Source organism: Anomalospiza imberbis, unplaced genomic scaffold (genome assembly GCF_031753505.1).
Source record: "Anomalospiza imberbis isolate Cuckoo-Finch-1a 21T00152 unplaced genomic scaffold, ASM3175350v1 scaffold_77, whole genome shotgun sequence".
Classification (NCBI taxonomy): Eukaryota; Metazoa; Chordata; class Aves; order Passeriformes; family Viduidae; genus Anomalospiza; species Anomalospiza imberbis.
Window position 1 is genome coordinate 215991 of NW_027100387.1, and position 26368 is coordinate 242358.

The following is a 26368-nucleotide window of genomic DNA, read 5'->3' on the forward strand; positions in this document are numbered from 1 at the left end:
ACGCTGAAAAGGTTTCGGTAACAGCCGTTGCCGAGGAGAAACCAGATTCCCAGAAACTAAAAAGGATGTAATAATGCAAATTAATCTAAGTCTTCCAAAACATTGTGTTTGCTCCATGAACTGTAGCACTTCCATCGACCTCCTGAGTGTGCATTAGGTACAAACACAGAGCTTGTGGGGAACTGCCAGCTGTGCTTGAGGCTCGTGCCGTCTCCGCGGTGTTCCCGGGATGTCAGGCTGCAGCTGGCACAGCCGCCCTGGGCAGCCCAGGGCCGGACCGTGGATTAGCTACCGGCTTTGTGCTTGATACTTTGAGCTCAAGAGAACTGAACTTTTCTGATCCAAGAACAAGCTGATTAAATTAAACTAAAAAAACAACCAAAAAAACCTTAAATCTGATTTTTTTCCCCTAAAACACTTAACAAAAAACCGTGCCTGAGTTTAAAAACAGGGTCTTGGGTTTTTAGTATCCGACTTTGTGCTCCGTTGTCTTGTGGCCGCAGGGTGGTGTGGCCAGCACACGGCAGGCGCCGGGCACGGGAGGCTGCCGGGCTGGCAGCGGCTCCCGTCGGCCACGGAAACCCGGGGCTCAGGAGAAACCTGCCTCAAGAACGACTCCCCTACGTTTCAGACCTGCTTCGCCTGTCCTGAGCATAGTAATGTGTGGAGAGAGGTTAATGTGGAGCCTGCGCCTGCTAAGACTGACGAGAAGCCGTAGGAATGTCCTCGGGAACAGCTGGGCTGGGCTTGGTTGCGGGGGGGATTGTGCTTTAGTCTCCAGCGAGGGGCCCTGCTGCGAAGCCGCTCTCTCCGCGCTGTGCCGGCCGTGCCGCGCCCCTCACGCCTTGGTGCAGGTGCTGGGGGCCGAGGAGGAGCCCCCGGAGCTCAGGTCGTCCTGCCACTTCTCCAGGCTGCGCCGGCGGGCGTTCATGAAGAAGTTGCTGACGGTGGTGAGCTCCAGGCCCAGCTGCTGGGAGATGGTGATCTGCATTTCTTTGGAGGGACGCTTGTTCTCCTTGAAGATGGCGAAAAGCGTTCGGCGCTGGAGGTCCGTGAAAACCAGGCGGGATTTCTTCTGGGAGTTGTTCCGCTCTTTGCTGGGCTCTTGCTCTTTGCGTTTGCAGGCTGGGAGGGGGTGGCAGAGACAGAGAGAAAGCGTCAGGGTGGTGCCTACAGACCCCGCCAGCCACCCCGATGGCAGGCACTGTCACATGGCAGGGGCAAGTGTCACCGGCTGAGCCAGCACCACTCTGGCACACGGGACCGGAGGGCTCCCAAAGGAAGCCAGGGGGCTGCAGTGCTTTTACATCCCCAATACCCCTCAACAGCCAGGAATTACAGCTGTACGTAAGTTTTGTCCCTTTAAACAGCCCAAAGCAAACCCCAGTCAAAGCTCCGGTAGCAGCAACTTTGTGTGAGCACCATGGGGAAAAAGCACCATGGGCCTCCTTGGCCTCCCAGGGCAGGCACTGGCTCACCTGGCCCTGCCCTGCTCCTCCCCTGCCGCCTGACTCCTGCAGTGCCACCACCCCAGGGCACCGCTCCCATCGCCCGTCCCCCTTCCCGGGGCATGTCCCGAGGGTGAAGCCAGGCAGAAGCACCCGTCAGAGCTCAGGTCACACAGGGCAGCAGTGCTGGACCACCGCTGAGCGATGCTAATGGATCCTAAAACCCATTCGTATTAATAGCTGCTCTGTATTTATTAGCAGAGAGAGAACAGCAAGTGCTGAAACCAATACCGCTGCCGGAGCACACCCACACTTAAAAATAGCCTGCCCAGGCCGTCTGCACTGGGCACAGAGAGAAAATCCATATGTTGACATGGTTAGGTAATATGCTGGGACAAAATGAGCCCAGAGAATTGATAAGCGGGCGGGTTTTAAGCAGCCCTGTTAAATAATTCTGCAGGTCTGGAATGTGAAATGAAGCTGGCTCAAAAGTAAAAGTCAGACTGTGGAAATGTCTGTAATTAACCCAGTCAGGGCTGTACCTGTGTGGAACCTGGCTCAGCCACTGTGGCACTGACTGCCTCCTTCCGTGCAGGGACAGGACCTCACAGCATTTCTGCAGGAAACGAGTATTTTCTTGGAGTGCCTGACCCTGACCCCTCTCAGCTGCCAAATTCCAGTGGCTGCAGCAGAGCTGCCTCTGGAAGGGAAGTGAAGATCAGACCTCACAATACTCCAAAGCACAAAAGAAGGATGGTCCTGAGAGTCGGGCTGAAACCCAGACAGAGGCTGTGGTGAACATTCCCAGCACAGCCCTCCCGGAGCAGTGGCACCAGCACAGGGCTCCGGCTGGGAGCCACGGCAGCAGGAAGCAGCAGGGATGCTCCCGCCTGGACACACCAGGGGCATCAAGGTGAGCCTGCACCTGTGCCCCAACGGCCAGAATCGCCTCTCCGAGGCCATTATCCCAGAGGCAGCAGGAGGGAAGAATTCGGGCTCTCGGACCGCACCTCTGACACTGCACAGATAACATCCAACCGCCTGTCTGAGCTGAAAATGCACAGATAACATCCAACTGCCTGCCTGAGCTGAAAAAGCACAGATAACATCCAACTGCCTGTCTGAGCTGAAAAAGCTGACGTTAAGCTGGGTTTACTTGGCCACAGGTCCAGAAGCCACGCGGCGATGTCCCCGGTGCTGGGGACATGATGAGCACCAGCATCTTTGCTGCAGCTTCTAATCGGTTCCGGGACACTGGGACGAGTGGAGTGTTTCCTACCATCACTAATTTATGTCCTGAGATACTCTGCGTTTTACAGTTATTGGTATCTGATAATAAATAATGCAGAGGCGTGTGCTTTTTGATGCATTCAGTAAATACTTTCCTCGAACTGTTGAGTTTGCTCTTGAAAAGGCCCCACAAAGGCAAACGCTGCACCTGACGTGCAGCTCTCAGCAGAGAAAAATGGGGTGAGCGCTCTAATAAAATCAAGTGATTTTCCGGGAAGAAAGAGAAAGGTTTTAACAGCAGAGGGAAGGGAAGAGACCATCTGGATTCTAAGCACAATTTGATTTATTAGCTGTGGTTAAACCTGAACATACCCTGTGAAAGAAAATGGACAACCAGCAAGAACTGAAAGCCATAACTGTGGAAAAAAATATACATAAAAATATAAAATAAAAGATTTTTCTTCTGCATTGGATTAAAGATGCTCTTCAACAGAAACAATACAGGAATTGCTCAGAATTGGGATCAGTGCTGCCTCCCGTAGTGTGGACTAAAGTGGTGCCCCACGACTTGAAGGGCATTAAGAGAGTGCAGGGACCTGACACTGCACTGTGACACCCCGAGTATCATCATACTGAATTTCCCTACTAATAGCTCATTTGTCTGACTTTCCATTTTCTTCCCCACAAGAGAGGAACCTAGCCAGGCCCAGCATTCCAAACAGCCAGAAATCCTGAGAACTGTCTAGAAGCTCTAGTGCTCAGCTCAATCCCAGCCAGTGAGCCCTCAGGCATGGGGCAGGGATGCTCCAGGGCATCCCACAGCTCCTGCACTTCTCCAGGAGGGAGACAGAGATGAGGACACAAAGGTCACCAGCATCAGAAGGAGGAAGAGGCCCGGGAGGGGTCCCAGGGGCCAGAGCAGCGCCCGAGCAGCCCCGGGAGAAGCGGAGCCACTTGCTGGGATACTGGAAATATCACCAACACAGCTCCTGTGCCTCTCTGGTTCTGGGTGTTTTAAATCAACAAAAGTGGCTCTGCAGCCACGAAACAAAGAGCAGGTGCTAAGAAGGAGCCGAGCAGAGACCGATATCCCCTTAACCCAGCAGTGTGTCCTCAGTCTCCATTGTTCGAAGGACAGGCCGTGGATACGGATCCCGCCTGTGTGGTTTGTGTGGGTGCAAAGTCACCCAAACCCAGTCATCTGCCTGATGGAACTAAAACTGCTCCTCTATTCGATTTTGGAGAGGACTCAGTGTGGGGGAAATGTAATTACTCTGGTAATACTGAACACAATGAAATGACCATCAAAGCATTCTCTAAAGATTTAAAATGTGTTTCTTTTGCTGTGATTCACTTAAAGCAACCCCTTGTATACCCCTGTTACTACAATCTCTTAAAAACTAGGCCTCAGAAATCAATTTGATTACCTCTCTGAATTAAGTATGCACGAATGGGAGCGATTGAGATCAATACAAATTAGGTTAAGTACTCCGCTGTGTACAAAATCATTATGGAACAAGGAGCAATCAGAATGAAGATGCAAATAATCACATTGTCGGGGTGGACAGCCAGTGCTGCTCATCCCAGCTGCTGCACCAAACACACCAAACTCCTAATGTTTGAAACCCTAGGAATGCCCTTGGTGGCATTTAGCCAGAAAACAGATTGGATGTGTAGCACAAAGTTAATTCTGTTCTTCCAGAGAAGATCTGCTTGCTCATCCATTGTAATGGTGAGGCGTTCCCTGTTTGGAGATCCAGGGATTCCTGCAATGCTCCGAGAAAGAAGTTGTCAGCCTGGCTGTTTCCAGCCAGGAAGGTGTTCTCTTGGTACCCCCCCTGATTTTTCCTTCTCAACACGAAGGAGAAGAAGGTGTGTGGGAAGCTTTCCAAGGAAGACCTCCTCTGCTCTTCCTTCACCTCCTGCAGCCCAGTGCTGCTTGCCAAAGCTTAATGCCTCGGCACAGGCCCCGTGCTCCCATCCCATTATGAGGGGATGAGAACTGCTGGAAAATCACCGCTGCTCATAAATATGTTCCCTGCTTACTGAGAGATATTTTGGTCTTGGAGACAATTTGCGTTTTGGGAACCTGCCAGCCTCTATCACTTGTCTAATAATTCCTCTGAGCAGCATTTACCAGTGGTTTGAGTCCCTTTTTTCACAATGGAGCAGTTTGATTTTATATCTCAAAACCTCCAAACAACCCCAAAACACTCCAATTTCTTTTTTGATTGCATTTCTCTCTGCCATCAGCAAGTTGTCTGGCTGATGTTATCACCAAAGCCATTTGAGATTAGTCTGTTTGGTATGATTTCTGTGTGCAAACCCCTCTATAAATCAGAGAGCCTTTTATGTAAAAGTCTGCAAGATTGATAGAGCTGGATACATAATCTTTTACCTTGGAAAAAGAGATGTATTATCTGTTCCGTTGGATATAGTGCTTTCCCTGCATATTCATTGCCCAGGTATGATGGGCTTTTTCCAGAGAAGACAGGAGACAAGATGGGAGCCTTAAATACAAACAGATTGCTATCAGAGGGGAGAGAGTGTTCTTCTTCGCTGTGTCTAGTGGGGATAAGATGAGAAGCAAAGGGTTTAAAAGACAAAAAGTGAGATTAAGGCCAGTCATTAAGGGCTTTTTTGTACCTGTAAGCCCTGGAAGAGATAGCTTAGGTAAAAAATCCCCCTCTGGAGATCCTGAAGGAAGGGGCAGACTATCAGGACAAGTGATGTCTGCAGTCCCTTTCAGCCCTGCTTTCTCGCTGAGATCCATTCTCTGCACACCTGCAGAGCCCCGTTTGCACTCTGAAGGCGGCTCCAGGGGAGCTGCTCTGATGAGGAGTCTGCTGCCTTTAGTGCTCGGAGGCTCGGCATAGCCGTGTTGGTACTGCAGGAAGCTTGTCATCTCCCCGTAATGGCTAATTGGAAGGGAAGGAAAAGCTCTTGCAGCTGCTGGATGGCAGCAACAGCCAGGACAAGGTTTTGTGAATAATAGCAGGGAGGAGCACCAAGGATGAGCACCCGGGGCCACACTGCAGAGCAAAAGCACTCCTACAGAGTGTGGGAAGAACCGACACCAGTTTCTGGAAAAGAATCCTTTTGGCAAAAATGTTCTCCCCTTTGTGCGTTCCTCGCCACTAATAAATTGTGGCAATTTTCAGCTGCAGAGGGATACTTGGGTTTGGGATATTTCAGTTCAAGCAGTGATGGGCAAGAGATACAGGGGAAAAAAAGAGATGCTGGGAGAAAAGAAATCTTACAAGGAAATAGTGAAGAACAGTTTCAGAATGAGTAACACATGATGACCAATCAATTGCTTCTTTTAAAAAGTAGGGGGGGAAATACAGAAATGCATTTAATCCAAAATGTACTCAGAATTAACTTCATCAAATCATCAAGAAACTGATAAAACTCCTTTGCTTTGCAAAACCAGGATTCAGATTTCTGTGTGGCAGAAACGCCTTCAGAAATGATGTGGGACAAAGAGCTGGGGCAGGGTATTCTTTTGGAAAGCTGGTACATGAGAAATATAATTTATCAGCCAGCATCACAATTTACTGCATGGATTGTTCAAACACAACCACTAATCTATAGCTGAAGAGAGCACCAATATTTCAAGCCACTAAGCACCTTTCAAAGAACCTTTACATACCTGTATATTTAGTTCAACGTTAAGAAATAGCTTTATAAATACATAACGTGCCCGATACAGATGTTATCATGCCTTAATTTTTAGCTGGGGATGCAGACAACAAAATAGTCTCAAAACCCAGGGAAGAAACGTTTGGTAGGGCACAAAGAGGCAGAGGATGGGCGGACAACTGTGCACAGCCCACTCCTCACTGCGAGACCCCTCTCCTTGGCCTGGAGCACTTGGGGGGGCAGGGGCTCAGCCCTGGGATGTGCCACTGCCACCGCCCACTCCTGGTACTGCCGCGCACGGCTCGCCGGGCCCGGGCCAGGCAGCGCCCGCGGCCGCCGCCTGCCCCGCGGTCTCGTCTCCTGCTCCCGCCCTGCTCCCTTCCCTCCGTCCCTGCGCTCGTCCCTCTCCGCCGCTCTCCGTGGTACTGACAGGTCAGAGCAGAGCGGGGATCGGGCAGCTCTGCACAAATGAGCCCGCGATGGCGTTTTGGTACCAGAGTGTTTAATCATCAGTAAGGCGATCCGGCACCGCAGAAGGCAAACAGGCGGCGGAGCGCTCTGCTGACCCCGCGGAAATTTAGGGATTGTCGGTCGGGTCCGCCGGGGCTTTCCCGAAACCTTCCCGCGGCGGGAGGGAGGGTCCGGAGCCCCGAGTCCCCCGTCCCGAGGGCAGCCCCGCTCTCCCGGCGAGAAGCGGCAGGAGCGGGGGCCCCAGCCCGTTTCGGGGACGAGGTCCCGCGCTGATGCCGCCGCCGGGGGTGGTTTTGCGGCAAAGGCGTCAGTCCGACCCTCCCAAAGCCCCCGCCGCGCCCCGGGGGCAGCGCGGCGTTCCCGGGAGGGCACTCGCCGCTTCCCCGGCTGCAGCCGCAGCCAGACACGGGCACGGGGACCCCAAAAGGGTGCTCTGTCCCCGGAGCCCCAGAGCGCCCACGGAACTGCCCGTGCACAGCGCGTCCTGCCCGCAACCTTCCCGCACAGAACCCCCCAGCACCGCCCCCTGACAGAGGAGTCCTAAAGGCCCCCAGGAAAAGACAATAAGCACACAAATAATACGATTAAATTAGATTAGGCTAGAATAGGATAGACAATACTATATATCTTCTATAATAAGAAAAAATACTAAGCACACCCACGTTGCTACTGCTCCCACAAGGAGAGGAGGATTTCCCTTCAAGGGCAGCAGATTTGCACCCCACTTGGGAAAAATTTCCAGGGGAATGGGGCAAATAGCTGGTGGGTATTTTTTGTTTTTAAAAACCTGAAATACTTGTGGCTTTTCCCCCGTGCTCAGAGGGATTTAAGCAAGCGAGTAAAGGGGGAGAAGGAAGCACTGAGGCAAAGGGGCCGCATATTCACACGTGGTAATAAAAGGAAATTAAAATAATCGATTTCCTGAAGGGAAAGGTAATTTGCAAAGGTCTTTCCCGCTCCATGGGGAGTCCACGGCCACTCAGCACCTCAGCTCTCTCCAAACTTTACTCCTGGATGCAGAGGCATTCAGGGGGCCTGGTAAAGCAGAGATCCAGAATTATACAGGCATAACTCTGCATGCAGCTGTGATTTCTGATTTTCTGCTCTATATGCAGGGCTCCACGGGGAACCCCCACCCGGGACCAGTGCTGGGAAGGAAAAGCACCAGCCACATTACTGGAAATGAGCCGGCTCAGGTTCCAGATCAATGAAAACTGGGTCCACGCGTTGATGCTCCTGTTGCCAGCATTAATGCTCTTTTAATCTTCTAAACATTATCTACATCGATTTCCCTCTCGATACACGTTTGTTTGTGAAGGCGACATCACCGCGTGCCAGGCAAAAAACTCAAACCCCTTCTGTCCTTCTGACGCCCCTGTCAGACCCCGGCACCTTCATTTGGTGGCAAACAGAGAAAAGCCGGATGCCCGCGGGTGCTGGAAGGGACGAGACGAGTTTGCAGTCGGCGTTAGAGCCGAGCAGGGGATCAGCGTCCCTCTCCCGAAAGGCAGCACAGGCGGGACTGCCCCGCAGCTCGGGAAAGCCCGAGCACTCCCCACGGGGATTCTGGAGACCCCAGGCCGTGGGTGTTTAACCCGCAGCACCTCTGGTTAGAGGTCGGGCAGGGATTAAGGCCATCAATCATCCACGGCTCCTCTTCGCCCTGCTCCGTCGCATCCCAGCCTCTCCCGGCAGCTGCCCCTCGTGCGGGAACTCTCTGTGCCCATTTCCTTACCGCAGAGACCCCCGTGTCCCCTCAGACCCCTCCGGGTATGCCGGCAGAGCGGGCAGCCCTGGGAACAGCCCGCTCTGTGCCTGCCCACTGGGAAACGATCTACCCGCGTCGCGCTCAGCTGAAATAAAAGGGCGGACTCGGTGGCACAGATATCCCAGGATTTTCATCGCTGTCAGAGCAGAGCACCCCGGCCCCTGGCCCCCGCCCCATGCTGCGGTTGGTCCCACGCGTGTCTGCCCGTGCCACAGCCCCCCGTGTCCTTCTGCACCCACGTCCACGGCCGCGTGGTTTCCGGGGAGCGGGAAGGCAGCCCCGGCCGCGCTCCACGGCGGGGCCCGGCCCGCACTCGCGCGGGACCTGCCGGGGGGCGACCTCCGGGCTCCCACCGCGCCGCGGGCGCACCCCTCAGGGCCTCACGGCAGGGACAGCTCGCGCTGGGTCTGTCCCGCTCACCTCCGGTGCGGGCGCTGCCAGGGGGTCGGTCCCGGGGGTCGGTCCCGGGGGTCGGTCCCGGGGGTCGGTCCCGGGGGTCGGTCCCGGGGGTCGCTGCCCGCCGCCCCCCCCGCGGCCCCCGCAGAACAATGGGGGCTGCGGCGCTCCGCGGCCGCGCCAGGGGGCGCCCGCGCGCCCTCCGCGGACAATGCGGCCGGGCCGGGGCCGGGGCCGCGGGGGCTGCGCGGGGTCCGGCCCCCGCCCGCTCCCACCGGCCCCGCCTGTCCCGGGACGTGGGTTCCCCGCCCGGCCCCTCCCGGTGCGCCCGGCAGCTCCGGCGCCCGCAGGAGGGATGCTCACGGGGAGCGCGGTGCGGTGCGGAATGCGCACCTTCAGCACCCGGCCCTGGAGAGCAGCCCCGGCCCCGCCGCCCGGCCGTGGCAGCGGAGCGCGCCCCTCCGCCGGCCCCGAGCCCCGCACAGCCTCACCGGACAGAGCCGGGGTGCGCGGTGTCGGCGCTGCGGGAGGCGGGGACCGGCTAGCTCCGCACAGCCCCGCGGTTCACGGCGGAGCGGGGAAGCGGCCGGGCCGGGCCGGGCCGGGCCGGGCGGGCGGAGGACGCACTGCGGGGCCGTCCGGTCGGCGCTGCGCTCCGAGGGTCGCGCTCCGCTCCCCGCGCGGCACCGGCTTGCACCTACCTGCTAGCCGCAGGGCAGACATCCTCTGGAACTCCGGCTCCTGCAGCCACTTCCACATCCTGCGGAACGTCTCCCGGCCGGACTTGAGTTTACTCCAGGGCTTGGGGTTCCGCAGCAAGTCCGAGAGGGTCCCCTGGGAGCGGCACAGCACTCGTTGGGCGAAGATGGCCTGCGGGATGCTGTAGCGCTTCAGCTCCGCCGTGATCCTTTGTGCCACCTCCTTGGTGTTGATCTCCTCCAGCTGCCCCGCGCCGCTCCCCTGCGGGCCGGCGGCGGGGGGCGGCCGCTCCCGGCCGGCGGGCAGCGCGGGGCCGTGCGGCGGCGGCGGCCCGGGGGGCGCGGGGTGGTGCGCGCCGTTCAGGGGCGGCAGCATGGCCGGGGGCGTCCCCAGCCCCCGGGGCAGGTGCTGCTCCCCCCGCGCCAGCATTGCCGCGTGCGCCTCGAAGTTGGGGCTCAGCATCTTGTCGTGGCCAGGCGGCCCGTAGCCGTGCAGGCCCTGCTGGGAGCCAGGGAGCGGGCCCAGCCCGTTGCCCAGCGGCGAGAGGCTCTGCCCCACGGCCGGCACCTCCTTGTAGGGCCCGTAGAGGCTGTTGACGGCCGGCAGCCCGCGCTCGTCCCGCATGAGCGCGAAGCCGCCGCCGGCGCTGCCCGGCAGGCGCTGGTGGTGGTGGTGGTGGTGGTGGGCGTGCGGGTGGGCATGCGGGTGGTGGAACTTGTCGGAGACGGCGGAGATGGGCGGCAGGGGCTGGAGCGGCGTCAGCGTGGTGTAGGTGCCGCTCATGCCCATGCCGGGCGGCGAGGCCTCGCAGGGCACGCTCATGGCGTGGTGCAGCGGGATGGAGAGCTCGGGCCGGTACTCGGCGGCGCCGTCCAGCAGCGAGGCCATGCTGGGCACCATGGCGGGCCGGGCGGCGGGGGGCAGCTCCTGGTGCGGCGGCGGCGGCGGCGGCGGCGGCGGCGGCGGCGGGGGGGGCGGCACTCGGAGCGGCCCCGCGCTGCGGCCACCGTGGTGAGGGCTGGGGCTGCCCATCATCTCCGGTTCGTGCCCCGCCGCCCCGTGCAGGCTGCCCAGCGGCTCCATCGCCAGCTCGGGGTTCATGGCGCACGCACCCGGTTCCCCGCCCAGGCACCGCCGGCCGCCGCGCCCGCTTCTCATCCGCTCATCGGGGCGGCGGCCGCCGCGGCCCGGGGCCGCCCGCCCCGCGGGCAGCGGCGGCTCAGCCGGGCCCGCCGCGCCGGCCCCGCGCCATGTCCTCGCCTCACCGCCGCCGCCGCCGTCTGCGGGCGGCGGGAGCTGTCCGGGGCCGCCCCGCCCCGGCCGCGCCCGCGGGGCCGGGCTTACGCCGCGGGCGGGCGGCCGTGAGGGCGTGAGGGCGGCGGGGAAGGGCGGGAAAGGCGGGCGCGCGGGAGCATTGGCGGGCTGAGGGGCGGGGGCGGGGCCTCCGTGAGGGGACGTGAGGGGACGGCGCGGCCGTTAAAGACTCCGCCGCCTTTGTAGCGTGCGGGGCCGCCGGGAGCATCCCGGGATCGGCCCGGAACCGGCCTCGGTTAGCGGCCGGGGCTCCTCCCGTGCCGCCGCCACGGGGATCCGCGGTGCTGGCCGCGCGGCGGCCGCACGGCTCTTCTCCCGGCAGGCGACTCCGCAAGCCCCGGTCCCGCAGCCGGCGGCTCCAGGGGCCCCGCTGCACACAGCCGGCCCTGCTGCCTCCTTGTCCGCTGCTGCAAACCAAGGTACAGCGCTGCTCTGTGCTGTTGGTCACTGGCTATTAGTTGCCCCAAGTGCGGCTGAACGGGGGCTGGTTAAAAAGGTGTGATGGACGTACCTCACCCGCGGGGGGACGGTGGTCCCAGGAGCCCGCCGTCCCCGTGCCACCCCGCTGGCACATGGCTGCGGGCTCCCGCTGCCGGTGCACACACGGACAGGCGTTCTCCCCTCTTGCCGGGGAAGGGCCGGTTCCCCGGGCCGCCCCTCGGACCCCGCGGCTGGCAGGGGCGGTGCACAGCCCCGCAGGGCGCACGGCGCGGGGCCGGCACCGCGGCTCTGCGGGCAGGGGCAGGGCGGATGGAGGCGGACGGGGACGGGCGGCCGGGAGAGCAGCCGAGCAGGGGCGGGCGCGGTCCCAGTGGGCTCAGGGCCCGAGGGGACAGCATACCCTCGCATGGAGCTGGCAGGGGGCGACTTGCCTGCTGTGGCACAGCCCATGCAGGGCACCCGTGCCAGGGCACTGGGTCGGGCCGTGCCCGCTGCGCGCAGCTGTGCAGTTCACTAGTTCTCCCTGCTCCTTTGATCAGTAGCAGTAAAAGCAGCCGTGTCCTTGAGTTTTGTGTCTTCCTTATCTCGTCCCTGATAACCGTCTCCGTATTTGTGAAAGTCCCACCTCCACTGGGTCTTTCCAGTAACTAAAAGAGGGAACTGGGGAGAAATGTCATCTTTTGGACCCTCGATCATCAGGCCACTCTCCAGAGCACCTGGTATCTCCTAGCAAACAGGTTGTGTATGACAGCACCCAGTTTCCCTACAGATTGGATCCCAAAGGATAATGATCCATTTCTTTCCATGCTGCTATCACAGTGTCTCTGGAGCTCACGGTGTTTTCTGAGCTGCTTTTTGGCACTAATCAGGCGGGTATAAAGTGAAGTTCCCCCAACCCCAGCTACTCCTCCCACTGCCAGCTTGTGGTGAAGAAGGAAAAAGAAAGGAAGACAGACAAGAAAGCCCTGGCGTGAGGTGCCTTTGTTCAGGGTAACTTATGCGTGAAATCTTTTTGTCCTTCCTAAAGGAAGGCAAAAGTTGCAGTTGATCTGGGGAAAAAAGAGGCGAGTGCAGCGCTCCTGAGATGGAGGTGCCTCTGTGGGCAGGCGGGAGGAGGGTGGGTGGGCAGACCCTGATGGGAATCTGGCGCAGCAGATGTGCTGGTGTCTGTGTCTTCCCTTTTCCTCCCTTTTCCTCCCTTTTCCTCCCTTTTCCTCCCTTTTCCTCTTGCCTTGCCTTCTCCTTCTCCAACAAATTCCTCAGGCCTTTGACTTTTCCTTTCCAAACCTGCACCTGACGGCTGCAATCCCTGAGGATGTTTTGTTACACTGTAGTGTCTAATTCTGGTGTCTTTCCAAATTCGCGTCACAATCCTCCTGGGAATCAAGGTGTAAATATCCACGCGTGGTGCAGTTGTACCCGAAGGTCCAATCTGATGGGGCTGTGCCTGCCCTCAGAGGCAGGAGGGTGCTGGGTGTCCTCTGTGACCCAGGCAGGACAAGGTGCAGCCGAGCTGGCAGCTGGGCACGGTGGGCAGGAGCAGTGCCAGGAGCTGCTGCTGCTTCCAGCCCAGCGAGCTTGGGCTGCCCAGCGGGACAGCGTTCCCTGCCTGCATGGCTGCCTTTGCCAGAGGCTTTCCCTCTGCTCTTGGGGGAGGGAGGAGGGGGGTTCTTTGTTAGCCTTCCTTCTCCTGTCTGCCTGCAGCCGGGCCTCCCCGTGCCACAGCCAGGTGCCCTTGCTCCCCACAGAGAGGCAGCAGTGTCCAGGGATGGCGGGGTGGGACAAACCTGGGGGTTGACCTGGCCCAGCTGAGCTTTCTCGCCCAGCATCCTTCTGGTTTGGGCTGTGACTCCCCTGGGAATATGAAATTTAGTTCCTCTCATCTTTTGTTCTCTGGGGTTCGTCTCTGTAGTGTCCTGCAGCAGCTCCACCTGGCACTTGACCCAAACCACGCAGGAAGGGGTGACTCCAGGGTGACACCTCAGTGCAGGACACGGCACAGGCACGGGGAGTTCTCCTCTAAAGAAGCTGTCACCAGCTGGCCAGGGCCTGCAGATGTCATTTTCACCTGCTTGTAAACAAACATTGCAAGTGTTTTCTTTGGCATTTTGAAACTGCTCTCACAAGCCCATTCAGAGGGAGCAGCTTCATCCCCTCAGGACACCTTTCCAGGGATGGAGGCAGAGCTGGACATGGGGTGTGGGGTTCAACCCACGCTGGCCACTGGCACCCTGCAGCCCCAGCACCAATGGCCAGCAGAGCCTTCCTCACATTTACCAGTGCAAGAAGAAGGAAAGGGATTTTCCTATCCCATCCCCATACCCGAACTGGGTTATAGGACTATAAATCCCTGCCTCTCTGCCAGGATGGTCTCAAGGATAAGTATGTGAGCTGTAGTGGGTATTAGTGGTGGGAGGCACACAGACAGCACAAACAGAGGATCTGGCATGGCTCTGCTCCTGTGCCTGCCAGCCTGAGGGACTCTATCCTGGGAGTTCATGTGAACTCCTAAAAACACACGGCAGAATTCCTGCCAGGAGCCGCTGAGGACACTCTGCAGTGCTGGAGCAAGCAGCAGGTCACCTGCAACGAGTAACAGCAGTGGGCTGTAAGATGTTCCTGGGGATGTAATTCACCTTAATGAGCAAATACCCTGAGCCAATCAGTGCCCACATTCCCACACTTTTTATCTCCATGTATTTCACAGGAGTGCAGAATTTGATCCATCACACCAAGCTTGTTGCACTGAGTAATGAAATATAGGGAGCATTAAGCAACAATTTTGGCAACTCCTCTGGTGAAGTTTTCCAGTAAAACCTATCAGTGGCCCTGAGCAGTTCGGGAAATAATAATAAGGAAGAAGCAGAAGCAGTGGAGTTTTACAGACTCCCAAAGCACAAGAAACCATTTTATTTAAAAACAATGCATTAAATACCAGGTTATGGCACATGAGTCAATGCTGCAGGCACATCACACCACGGGATCACACTGAGAGCTCCTGAGCCCCAGTGCTCACGACGGCGACGCGGCACGGTCACGAGGGGAGCCAGGGCACGAAGGGCTGTGCAGGCACGCTCCAGCCCCAGGCTGGGGACACACACTGCCCGGTCCCGGGCTGGGGACACACACGGCCCGGTCCCAGCCCTCAGGCCAGGTCCCGAGGCTCTCTGTGGCCGTGAGGCTGGAGCAGCTCTGCTTGCAGCGTCCTTCCCACCGCTCACCTGAGAAGTGCCCTGGCCCGTTATGAACGTCAGCCATTGAAAAATAAACAGTGCTTTTAGTATGGCCCTTACTAATGAAACCTTTATTACAATTATGGCGTTTTTTTCTTTTTTTATTTTTTTTATCGAAAACAACTCCATCAGGCATTGAACTGTAGAGCCATTGAAATAAAGACACATTCATTTACAGAAAACCTGCTTTTTCCTATTTGCCTTGGTTTTGCAGCCTCCATTCACAGTTAGTTCTGCTTCACAAACTCTTGCTTTTTGGCTTAGTCTTACAATTAAACCTGGTAGCCAAATGCCTGTTTTCACATGCCTTGCTACCATTCACCGAGGAGATGCAAGCAACAAAAATAGAGACCCAAGATGTATAAAAGACGAGAGGAAACATGTATTCCCAATCCTATGTACACCCCCAGCACCTTGGCACCCATCCTGTTGGCAAAGGGGCTGGAGAGGGGAGGGCAGCCCCCTGCACCTTGTAAATAACAATTAAATAAATAATAAAGAGACTTGCTTATTAATGCAAAGGCATTCCTGCTGGAGAGAGGCAGCCCCAAAGAGCCTCTCCTCCTCAGCCACTGTCTTCTCCATCCCCTGCCATCCTCACCTTTCCCTCAGACCCCACCTGGCAAAACAAAAGCCGTGCACTTTGAGATGGTTTTCCACCTTGCATGAGCTTGGGCAAAAGAATATTGATACTAAGAAGCAATTTACTTCGGGCTGTGCTGTGCCATCGATCACGGGGCAGAACTCCCATTAAAATCAATGATTCTGAAATGTTCAATGTGGGTCTGGAGCATCGATGGGGAGTTTTGCTTTAAAAATCAATGATGTAATATGGCGCTCTGTCAATAATTTTTCTGTATTCCCATTTCCAAATATTTGCAGTCAGTTTTGTGCTTCCTTCTCTGCATTTGGTGCCTCTTTGTGCTTTTGGAAAGTTCTGGTGGTGATGCCAGGGCTGTGCCCAGGGCTGGCAGGGGGTTGTACCCCTCTCCACGACCATGGGAGGTTCCAGAAACTGTATGGAGCACACTGCTCCCTGCTTTCATGCCAATATAATGATAATAGTTCTCATTTCTTTAATTTGCTGATGAGAAATGATGGGTCCCCACAGGAAATTGGCAAAAGGTCTCTTGATAAAAATATCTGGCATTCAGACAAGCCAAGAAGGGTCACTTGGGGTTCAGGGTGACCCTTCTGCCCTGGCAGGCTCTTTGCCATTAGGATTAGGGTTGCTGGGCCCTGCTTTACCATGGACCCCAGTGACCAGCACAGCTGCTGTACGGCTCCATCGGAAACAATATCAGAAATTATTAATTCCTGCGCTTCATTAAAGACCGGTGCAGAGCTCTTCTTTTCCTGTGCAATTTCTAGGCTGGGGATAAACAGTCTGTGTGCTCCAGCACATGAAGAAGGGTCCCTGCAGGCTTTGGTGGGACTGGTGCCGCCCAGCCGCTGCCAGCCCCACAGCTCCCAGAGGCTGTGATCCCACAGCCCTTTCTGGCACTGGGGGGACCCAGTCCTTGCCTGGGGACATGGCACTGGGACATCACCCTGCACCTCTGTGACTCCATGAGCACAGGCACTCGAGCTGGACCCTGCTGAGCAAATGTGAGGAGCACAGGACTGGCCAGAGCCCCAGGAACAGTGGCTGGGGCAGCTCTGGACATGGGGCAGCAAGGGTGTGGTTCAAGCCCCATCACAGCCCTAAACAGCCTTTGGAAAATCAAAGCTGGGAAATGTGGGATAATTCAAATGAAGGAGAAAGCCACCAGGTCCTTCTCCACCCAGGGGCATGGGGGAGAACCATCCTGGCTGGGGGAGCCAGTGGAGCTGCAGTGCCACGGTGGGCACCAGGACATGCCTGGGGCTGCTCAGCTTGGGTGTTGTGGTTAAATACTTGCCAGCATACTCATAAGAAACCCAGTCATTTCCCAGGCTCCTTTATCCTGAGACATAATGGCCAACACTTCCCAACTGTAAGCGACCCTATTGTTTGTCCTGTCCCCAAACAGTTGGACTTCCTGTGGTGCCAAGGAAGCATCTGCCCTGTCTGCCTTGGAGTGCTGTTGGTGATGGGAAAATGGGCACACTGCTCCAGCCATCTGACTGGTGAGTTAGAGACATAAATGGGGAAATTTGGTCATGGCATTTCCTCTTCCCTGCACTCCAGCTCTGCTCACTTCCCTGCAAAAACTGGTTTTAAAAATCACAGCACCTGGCTTCCATGTTTGCCCATCCTGCCAGTCCCTGCCCAAGCAGAGGGATGGGGTTTGGGGCTTTCTCACCAAATATGTCTCCAGAGAAGCCTAATTCCATGTATTGTGGTGGTTCAACTTTAAAATCAAATGACACAATAGTATCAGATGGATGGGAATGAGCATGCCTCCATCTGTCTACTCTGGACTAGGATCTGTCCCGAAAGGAATTAAAACATTGAAGTATCCCAAGAGTGATATAAACACCTAGCTAAGGTATGAGCCACTTTGTGACCTTCTTCTTGTTATTCTTTAAAAAATGTAAAATTCAGTAAATACGAAAATACCCAAGCGGTGGAAATCAGGATCCACACTGAGGAACTTGCGTGTGACGATGCGCTGCAATTCCAAGTGGCTTCCTCCATCGGCCACGGCAACGCTGAGCTATTGAGAGCAACAGATACAAAAGAAGCAAAACCTTTCAAAAGTAGCATTTCTAGCTCTAATGGGAAGGAACAATAAAATTATTTAGGATGTTTAGTAGAATGCTAAAATATGAACAGATATTAAAACATACTGAGTGGCTTATCTAGAAATGCAAAATGTTTCAACTTTGCAGCTGCACAAATCGCATCCACAGAATATGATAAAAGCTTCTGCACCGCTAAATATGCCGAAACCCTTGGATGAGCAGTAGCTAAAAAGCATCTTTAAATTATGGAAAAGATTCTAGGGTGGGTTTGTTGCCTGTTTAGAATTCTATCTGAAGAATGTTTAATTTGGTTTTGGGCACTTTTTTAGACAATTGTTTGGCACTTCAAGATTTAGGTTCTTAGGCACAATGCGACAAGGTGAGCTTGGCCAGTCCTTCACCGTGCATCCTGTAGAGCAGCTGGAACTCTGCAGGCAGCTGGTGGGACTCCTGCCACTTGGTGGTGAACTTGGTTCCCTTCTTGTCATAGTAGTGGTACGGGAGGTCCTCCCGCGTGTTGGGGTCGAAGGCGAAGGGCCAGAAGCCGTACAGGTGGATCTCGTCACATATGGCCGAAGCCAGGGTGTACATGAGGATGCCTGTGCTCAGCCGCTTCGGGGACAGGTGTTTGTTCCGCCAGTACCTGGGAAGACAAGAAGGAGAGTCAGAATCAATCTGCCCAGAAATAACTGAAGGCTGCTCTGAAGCAACCACAATGCTTCAGTGGCTCTGACAAGAAGTGGTCCTGACTAGCCAGACTGTGCCTCCCACATCAGGCATGAGGGGAACAATCAATTAAGAGATGTATTTGTACAAAGAGATGTACATGGCCACTTAAATGCAAGGCAAGCCCACCCACCTGTTAACGTGCTGCATGATATTTCCTGGCCAAGCCAGCTGGACCTTTAGCTGCCCTCTGTGCTCAACAAAGAAGTCAACCAGTGTTCTCGTGACTGTTGCTGATGTGTGGAAGAAAAAGGCAGGGATCCAAAGAATGGCCCCATCGAGCTTTTTCAAACTTAAAAAGAAGTTGTTGCGATCCTGAATGGTCAAGAGGTTGTTGTAATACTTCTCCAGGATGCTGGGGTTGAAGGTGGTAAGGTTGGTTTTCCTTCCAACATCTTTCTGGAAAGCCTCAGTTGGAGCAAAATTGCACCGAAAGACAAAATCCGATTTATCAATTTCCTGCCCACACTGGCTCCCGGTCAGGATTCCGCTGTTGCCGACCACAGCACAGATGTTGTAGTGCTTGTTCAGGATGGGAGACACGTCAGGAAGCAGAGACTTGAAGTTATTGCTGATGGAGAAAACATACTTATGGCTGGAATAATCGTAGTGCATCAGCTGCCCGATCCGAACACTGCTCTTGGTCAGAGAAAAGTTTTTGATGACGTCGACATGCTGAAGGATTTCTTGCCTAAAACAAGAGCAAAATAACAGAAACCATGGAGTTCTAATTCCCCTTTTTTTTGCAGTTGGTTTGTTTTCTGTCTAGACTTATATTTTTCCTTTTTGAATTTAAAGTGTACTGAAGTAGTTTCCTGAGCAACGTGGTGCAATGGCTTTTAAATCAATATAAATAGATGGGAATGAGGGAGCTGGCTCCTCACCTAGAGCTCCACTTGGATTTACCAGCTGGTCCCCATGGATGCCAGCTCAGGCTGTGTCTGTGCCTCTTGGAATAGTGTCAGGATTAAAATATGGGATTGGCTGCTTAGGACAAGGGGTGCAGCTCCCACTACACCCCCCACAGTCCCCCAGCTGCGGGGTGTGCACTGCACCACCCTGTCTGGGCTGTGGCACAGGGTGAGGACAGCTTTCTGCTGGGGCTGTGTGTGCCTTTCATTCCTGGTGCAGCCACAAGGCCAATATTTATATATATATATATATTTATTTATGTTTATGTTTTCATTAACAAGCTTCCAATCACAAAACCAAGCGGCAGTCGCTGTCTCCATCTATGCAAATACAGCTCCTTAATTCATATTTGGACAAGCACAGCAGCACTTTTAGGAGGGTTATTAGGGATACTTACAAAGCAAACAAAACCAATCCTGCTTGGGAATTTCCCTTGCAGGGCATAAAATTAGAAACTGAATAGGACTTTATTTACTTATGTTTATGGAAAACAAACAACCATTCCTCCAGCTCACATCCTCCAATGTCTGAGCAATAATGGAGTCCCACTGGGTGCCCTAATTATGGGTTCTGGCTGACGGACAAGTGCAAAGGCAGCTGCTGAGGCATCAGCTAAAATCAGCAGAGGGGTCGCACAGGAACAAGCTTATGGAGCTGCTGGTGCCAGGGATGGAGTAACACTGAGGGTGGCCACGGTCACACAGCCTGGGAGGTCCTGGGGAAAAGATCGGACTAAGTGCCACCTCTTCTCTGTAGCCCACGGCTCCTGAGGGCAGCGTGTGGCAGCACTGGAAGGGAATTACTTGTCCTGCTGTCCTTGGACAGTGGCCTGAAGGGAGGAGAAAAGCCCAAACCCTGCACTGAGAGGTGCAGCAGCTCCATCCTGCCTGGCCACAGAGCCAGATTCCTTCTCCCCAGGTGGCACATGTGAGCAGAGCCACGAGGCAGTCCCTAAACCAGCAGGCATTTGTCAGGACAAAATTACAGTCCAAGATGGCAGTAGCTGTCTTAAATGGCTGCACGGTTTTATTTTCTTTTATAGAAATGCTAAATATATGTAATCAGCAAATAGATGTATGTATAAGGAGTACAAAGCTCTGTGCCTGCCCCTGCAGCCGGAGCGGAGCTGGAGGCAGGAGCAGCACTGCACTTGCTCAGAACTGCCAGCAGCTGGGAAGTTTCTCTGCGTGTCTTTGGCCTCCATGAACACAGCCTTTCATGGCTGTTACAGGCTGAAGTGTTTCCACTCTTAAACCACAGTTATTTATCCTGGAGTAAGGACAATTCCGCTTGCACACCAGGAAACTGGGTCACATTCTAGTACAATAATGTGTGTTGCAGCCTGGTGTCCTGCTCTGAAATAATCAAATCTTTCGGGACAGCTGCAACTGTCTGGGGAAAAGCTCTGATTCCGCCTTTGTCTCTTGCCGCTGGCAAATTCCTCGCAGCTCAGAGTGCTCAGCAGAGTGCTGCATTCCCTTAACTGCCGGTGGGAAGGGGCACAGCCGGGGCCGTGCCCAGGTGCTTGCTCACCTCTGGTGGGCGAAGGCGCTCCGGTTGAAGACCCACTTGGAGGGCTTGTCCTGCAGCTCTTGGCCCAGGGAGTTGGTGATGGGGACGAACGAGGGGTCCAGGAACTTCAGTGCAAACTGAGACCTGGAGATGGGCACAGACACCAAAACATGCACACGCATGGAGACACATGGAGACACAGAGACAGCCATGTTCACACATGGGGACATCCATGCATACACATGGAGACACAGAGACAGCAACTTACTCACATGGAGACATCCGTGCACACATATGGAGACACCCGTGGACAGACATGGGGACACCTGTGCACACACATGGAGACACCCGTGGACAGACATGGGGACACCTGTGCACACACATGGAGACACCCGTGGACAGACATGGGGACACCTGTGCACACACATGGAGACACCCGTGGACAGACATGGGGACACCTGTGCACACACATGGAGACACCCGTGGACAGACATGGGGACACCCGTGCACAGACATGGGGACACCCGTGCACACACATGGGGACACCCGTGCACAGACATGGAGACACCCGTGCACAGACATGGGGACACCCACACACACACATGGGGACACCCACACACACACATGGAGACACCCGTGCACACACATGGAGACACCCACGCACACACATGGGGACACCCGTGCACACACATGGAGACACCCACGCACACACATGGAGACACCCGTGCACACATATGGAGACACCCACGCACACACATGGTGACACATGGAGACATCCATGCAGCACACGAGTCCACCCACGCAGACACAGAGATACCCACGCAAGCACACAACACACATGCACACACAGACCACACGCAGACAGCCCACACACCCCACGGGCCCCCACACTGCCCGCACAGACCCGCAGCCCGTTACTGGCCGTGCCCGACCCGTCCCCGCGGCCGCCGCCATCAGCACCACGGAGAGCGGCCGGCGCCGCCGCCGGGGATGCGGCCGCGCCGGTGCCCCCCGCCCGCCTCCCCGCACCCCGGGCCATGCCGTTGCCGCTCCCGGCGCTCTCCGGCCCCGCTCCCCCGTTCCCCTCGCTGCCCGGCCGGCCGGGCCCGGGCCCGCCATGGCGGGCCGCGCCTCACCGGAATCCCGCGTGGAACATGTACATGCGGGGCCCGGCGGCGCCGGCGGCGCGGGGCGCCCCGAAGATGTTGTCCTTCTTGAGCGAGACGTAGCTGATGAGGGACAGGATGAGCAGCGCCACGCTGAGCATGACGAGCCCCAGCACGCTGGCCACCCGCACCATCTTGCAGCTCCGCATGCCGGAGGCGGCCCCGCGGCTGGGCGGGTGCGGGGCGGCCGCGCCGCTACATTGGGGGCGGCGGCGGGGCCGGGGCCGGGCCGGCTCCGCCGCGCTCGCAGGAAAATGGAGGGACGGGGCGGTGAAATGGCAGCCGGGAGCGCCCGCACGGCCCCGCAGGGACCCCCGCTGCCGCGGCAGTCACGGCGGGACGGCCTCGGGCACAGCCCAGCGCCCCCGTGACCCCCGACAGCACCGGCGAGCCCCCGACACCCCCGTGCTTCCCTCCCGATAGGCCCAGCGAGCCCCCGTGAAGGCCCTGTGCCATCCCCCAGCCCCAGCGTGCTCACCAACAGAGCCAGGTTTCCCCTCAACGTCCCCAGTGTGCCCTCAAAAGCCCCAGTGCCACACAGAAAGCCCCAGTGCCCCCCAACAGCCCGGGGGTCTCCGCAGCAGCAGTTCCCTCCCCAGTGTGCCCACCCTGACATCCTCAGTGTTCTCCCAGCAACCCTAAGGTGCCCAGACCACCCTTCCCACTGCCCTGGGGTGCCCAAGTGACCCCCCAAAAGCCTTGTGTGTCCCAGTCTGGCAGCCACAGGGACCCCCCCCGACCCCATGGAGCCCCCAGATATGCATGAAGGCTGAGCACGGCTCAGCCATGGGGGGCCTGTGCCTCTGCTGGGGGACCCATGTCTGGGTGGGTGCACAGCATCCCCAGCTCCCATTTCCCTGTGACACCGTAGATCCCAGGTGGCCTATACGGAGCAGTGGGAGCCTGTGCTGGGCAGTGCAGGCTCTGTGCCGGCTCAGAAAACCCCTTGCTCTTTAAAAGCCTGGTGTCTGGAGCACGGGTCATTAAACTGCCCGCTAAACCACAGAGCAAATCCCATGTGAACTCTGAGAGAGCCTTTTGCACTCCCAGGGATGTCTCTCATGAACACGACCCCTGCATGCTGCATCACACTCAGTGTTTCTTCAAACTCCATTTTTCCCCTCACAAAGCCCCCCCCAGCCCGCTCTGCCTCCAAGCCCCGGGTTCACTGAAGTGCCTCATAAATAATAGATCCTGTCTTTGTAGCCCCGTCCTTGCTCTGGGCTATTTCCTCCTGCTCTCCATGCACGGAGCTCTCTTTGAAGAGCAGGAACATGAGGAGCTTGCAGGGCTGGGGCTTGCATCAGTGTGGTTCTTCCGCCTGCAGTGGGAGTTCGGCCAGAGTACGGCCTGAGGTCTATATCCGACTGCTGCGGGATGCCTGTGGCTTTGGTGGAGCGAGAGAAAAGGCTGGGAATGCAGGAAATAGCAGTGGTTTGATACAGGACATAGGCATTTTTTTGTGGCTGTCACCTGATGTCTGCTATTGTCCACCCAGTGCATGGTGTCCCCAGCTTCAACATGGTTAGTGCTGTCTCAGTGAAATCCAAGGCTTTCCCGGATAAACCAGCTGCAAACTTTAGCTTTAAATATTTTAGAAATCAGTTCTGTAACATTTAATATTGTCTTCTGTAGTTTCTGACCTTGAGTCTTGGGGGTAGGAATAAACCCCAGAGTGAGACTGTGCAGCCCTGGTGTCACAATCCTGTCCACTATCCTGGCTTTTCTCTTACAGGAGAGTTCACAGCCGCTGGACTGGGAAAGACCATGCAGTTCCAAGCCCCTGCCACAGGCAACTTCCACAGGACCAGGTTGCTCCAATCCCCATCCAACATGGCCAACAAGAGAAGCAGCACTACTGCGGTGTCACCATTTTTGGGGACAGCTCAGCTGGAGCAGCCTGGAGCTGGAGCAGGGACAGTGATGGCACTCTGGTCCTGTGTTTGGACCCGTTTTTCCTCTGATTCTGCCCATGCAAAAGCGATCTGGGAGGACCTTGGGAAGGTGTTTTGCTAAGAAATGTTTAAACCCTGCCGAGTGCTGCAACCTCTCCCCTGACCCTCAGTGAGCCCCAGCCCCACCAACAAGTTGCAGTTGAAACAAAGGCAGTTCTTGCTTCAGATTCTTCAGAGATAGCAATATGTCAGGAGCCCCTGGAGAGGCTGAAAGTAAATGAATCAGTGCTAGAAAGTGAAGGATATCATCCGTGCTGAATGGTGAAAAGGAGTCCTGAACAGTATCTTCATTGATTTTCCTGTAATTGACACAGAGCTCGGCTCGCCGGAGGCTGCGGCAGGAGCGGGGAGGCCCAGGTACCGCTCCCGCCTCAATTAAGCAGCTCGGGGCTGGGGGCAGCTCCAAAGAAGCCAGCGGGTCACAGGGTGCTCTGCAAGCAGCCTTGAGGACAAGGGGCAGTTTGGAAGGACATGTCCCAGGCTGTCAGCAGCTCCCCACCAGTCCTGGCATAGCCCCAGGTGCACCAAGCCCTCAGCTGGTGAGAAACACCGGCCCTAAAGTCAGGAAAATCCAGCAGTGGCAGCGGCAGGAAATCTGGTTAGCTGGGATCGGAGGCTCTCCAAGGAGAAATTGCCTCATGTGTGAAACCTCTCAGCTGGGCAGTGGGACAGACCCCGCTCTCTGGGCACCCATGGACACCCTGTCCTGGGGCAGAGTCCCCGGGCAGCAGGGGTGGCACTGCAGGAGGGATGGGTTCCATCGAGGAGAAGCATGGCCGCACCACACAAGAGGAACCAGGAGCATCGATCACTTCACAGCCCAGCAGAGGAGCCACCTGTCAGGTTGGGCATGTGCTTAGGAAAGTTTCCCAGTTTTGACTTATTCATGCAAAAGGTACACGGTCTTTATAACAGCACAGGAAACTTGTGCTTTGAAGATTTGCCCCCGCTGAAATCCACTTTTTCCAGGCTATCTTTGCAATTTCCCTCCCTCCTTTGAAGCTGGTGTTTGGGGTCTCCAAGCATAAGGGGGTCTCGGTCTGCCTCACAGCGCTCCAAGTGGTTTTAAAGTCTCTTTAAAAACAGGTGCTTGTCAGCCTGCTGGGGTGTGAAGGTCCATGAATTTATTACCACGAGCCTTCTCCCTCCTCGGCTGCGTTTAGCAGCCGCGGCTGCTGGATTACAGCAGCTCCGCTGGGACTGCAAAGGTATTCCCGGGGAAGGGTGTGAGGAGCGAGCTCCTGCGGCTCCTGGGTCATCCCGCTGGGCTAAGGAACCCTCACATCCCGGCCCTTAAGGCAGTGGGAGCAGCCACGCGGGCAGGAGCCAGCGGCAAACGGGGGGCACAGGGGGACACTGGCGCCCGTGCGTGGGGCCAGACGGGACCCCAGTGAGGGCTGGGCAGGATGCAGCCTGGAACCAGGTGGGATCCCAATGAACCCATGCGCGACCAGGTACGACCGTAGAGGGACCCTGGCAGGAGCCAGGCGGGATCCAGGCGGGACCCGGGCGGAACCCCGGCCGTCCCCCGGCGGGACGTCGTCCGCCTGAGCCCCGCGGTTTCCCTGAGTCACTCCCTGCCCGGAGCGCCGCGTTCCTGCTGATGCAGCGCCGGGGTCACTAAATGCTTTGTTGAACGCCTGCCCGCGTGTGCCTAAGTGCTTTCAGCCTGGGTGGCTGCTGAATCGGGTTTCCTGGGACAATTATTTTGAACATAAGTACCCAAAGTCTGCTCGAGTCCTTTTCTAAGTGCTTACATTATTTTGTTTTAAAAACCTGGCATTGCATCCTTATCCCTGTGGTCGGAGCCATCGTAGAGATGTACTTATTTTAATTATATTTGGAAAAACGCTTGCTGGGCACAACGGGCATGTCTCTTCTCCTGACTCTAAACCGTGCAGCGATTTCTCTCAGCCTGTGAGCTCTCACCCTTCTGGCAGTGCCAGGAGCCCACCAGGCCCCAGGCATGGGATCACATCCCATCAGGAATCTTTGGGAATTCAGTCCCAAGCCTCAGTGGGAAACAGTGAGAATAATCCTGGTGTGCCCATGAGGAGTGATTGGGGTGTGTGTTGCTACCTCTTGCACCCACTGCTGCTCTTAGTGCAGGACCAGGGTTAGTTAAGCCAGGCCTGGCAAGGATGGCAGCTGAAGGAGGTTCCTGGGGGCTCAGGAGAACACGGCTGTCCCTGGAACAGGGAAATTGCCAGTTCCCCAGTTATTATTCACTCCTCACCTAGTTAAACCACCAGGAATTTACTAAAGGCTTCAGGATTTAAGCTCATAATTTCTTTCAATAGTTTATTGCATTTTAAAACCATCCCACCACCTGGTTCGTTGCACTGCACTAATGTCTCCTGTGACAATTGCTTCACCTCCTTCCCAAGGAAGCTGGAGAGATCCCAGAGTGGGGAGCCTGTTCCAGAGTCTCCTCTTTGTAGTGGAGAGAGAGGTGATGAGCCCAGCCGTGTGCCCAGCATGGCAGGGTTGGAGGGCACACGGGGATGCGCGGCACCCCGGGGATGCGCGGCGCTGCAGGGACTCATGGCGCTGCCGCTCGCCCAAACTGCTGCCGTGACCCCCATGGGCTGGCACGCGGCCGGATCCCTCGGGATGTGCCTGCCTGTCTGTGGCAGCCGGCCTCAGCAAGGACGGCCAGCCCACTGTGGAAAATCCTAATGAAAGAGCTAAAGCTGGGAAGAGTGCGGAGCGATTAGTGGTGTGCATGCAGCTGAGCTTCCTGCAGATTACTTGTCTTTAGGCCTAATCCTCCGCGCTGGAAAAAATC

At 56.3% G+C, this 26368-nt stretch overlaps 2 protein-coding genes across 2 annotated transcripts; both read right to left on the reverse strand.

The window, feature by feature from the left end:
- Positions 1-816: 816 nt before the first annotated feature.
- On the reverse strand, positions 817-10949 carry LOC137467732 (one cut domain family member 2-like). The gene is made up of 2 exons (XM_068179153.1): positions 9657-10949; positions 817-1125 (listed from the first exon to the last, which is right to left on the reverse strand). The coding sequence occupies exons 1-2, from the start codon at positions 10810-10812 to the stop codon at positions 839-841; spliced, it is 1443 nt and encodes a 480-aa protein (XP_068035254.1). The 5' UTR covers positions 10813-10949; the 3' UTR covers positions 817-838.
- A 6575-nt stretch (positions 10950-17524) lies between these two features.
- LOC137467728 (alpha-N-acetylneuraminate alpha-2,8-sialyltransferase ST8SIA3) lies at positions 17525-21850 on the reverse strand. Its single transcript, XM_068179149.1, has 4 exons — positions 21596-21850; positions 20481-20603; positions 18169-18726; positions 17525-17952 (listed from the first exon to the last, which is right to left on the reverse strand). Exons 1-4 carry the CDS (start codon positions 21772-21774, stop codon positions 17670-17672), a joined length of 1143 nt encoding a protein of 380 aa, XP_068035250.1. The 5' UTR covers positions 21775-21850; the 3' UTR covers positions 17525-17669.
- Between the last annotated feature and the right edge of the window lie 4518 nt (positions 21851-26368).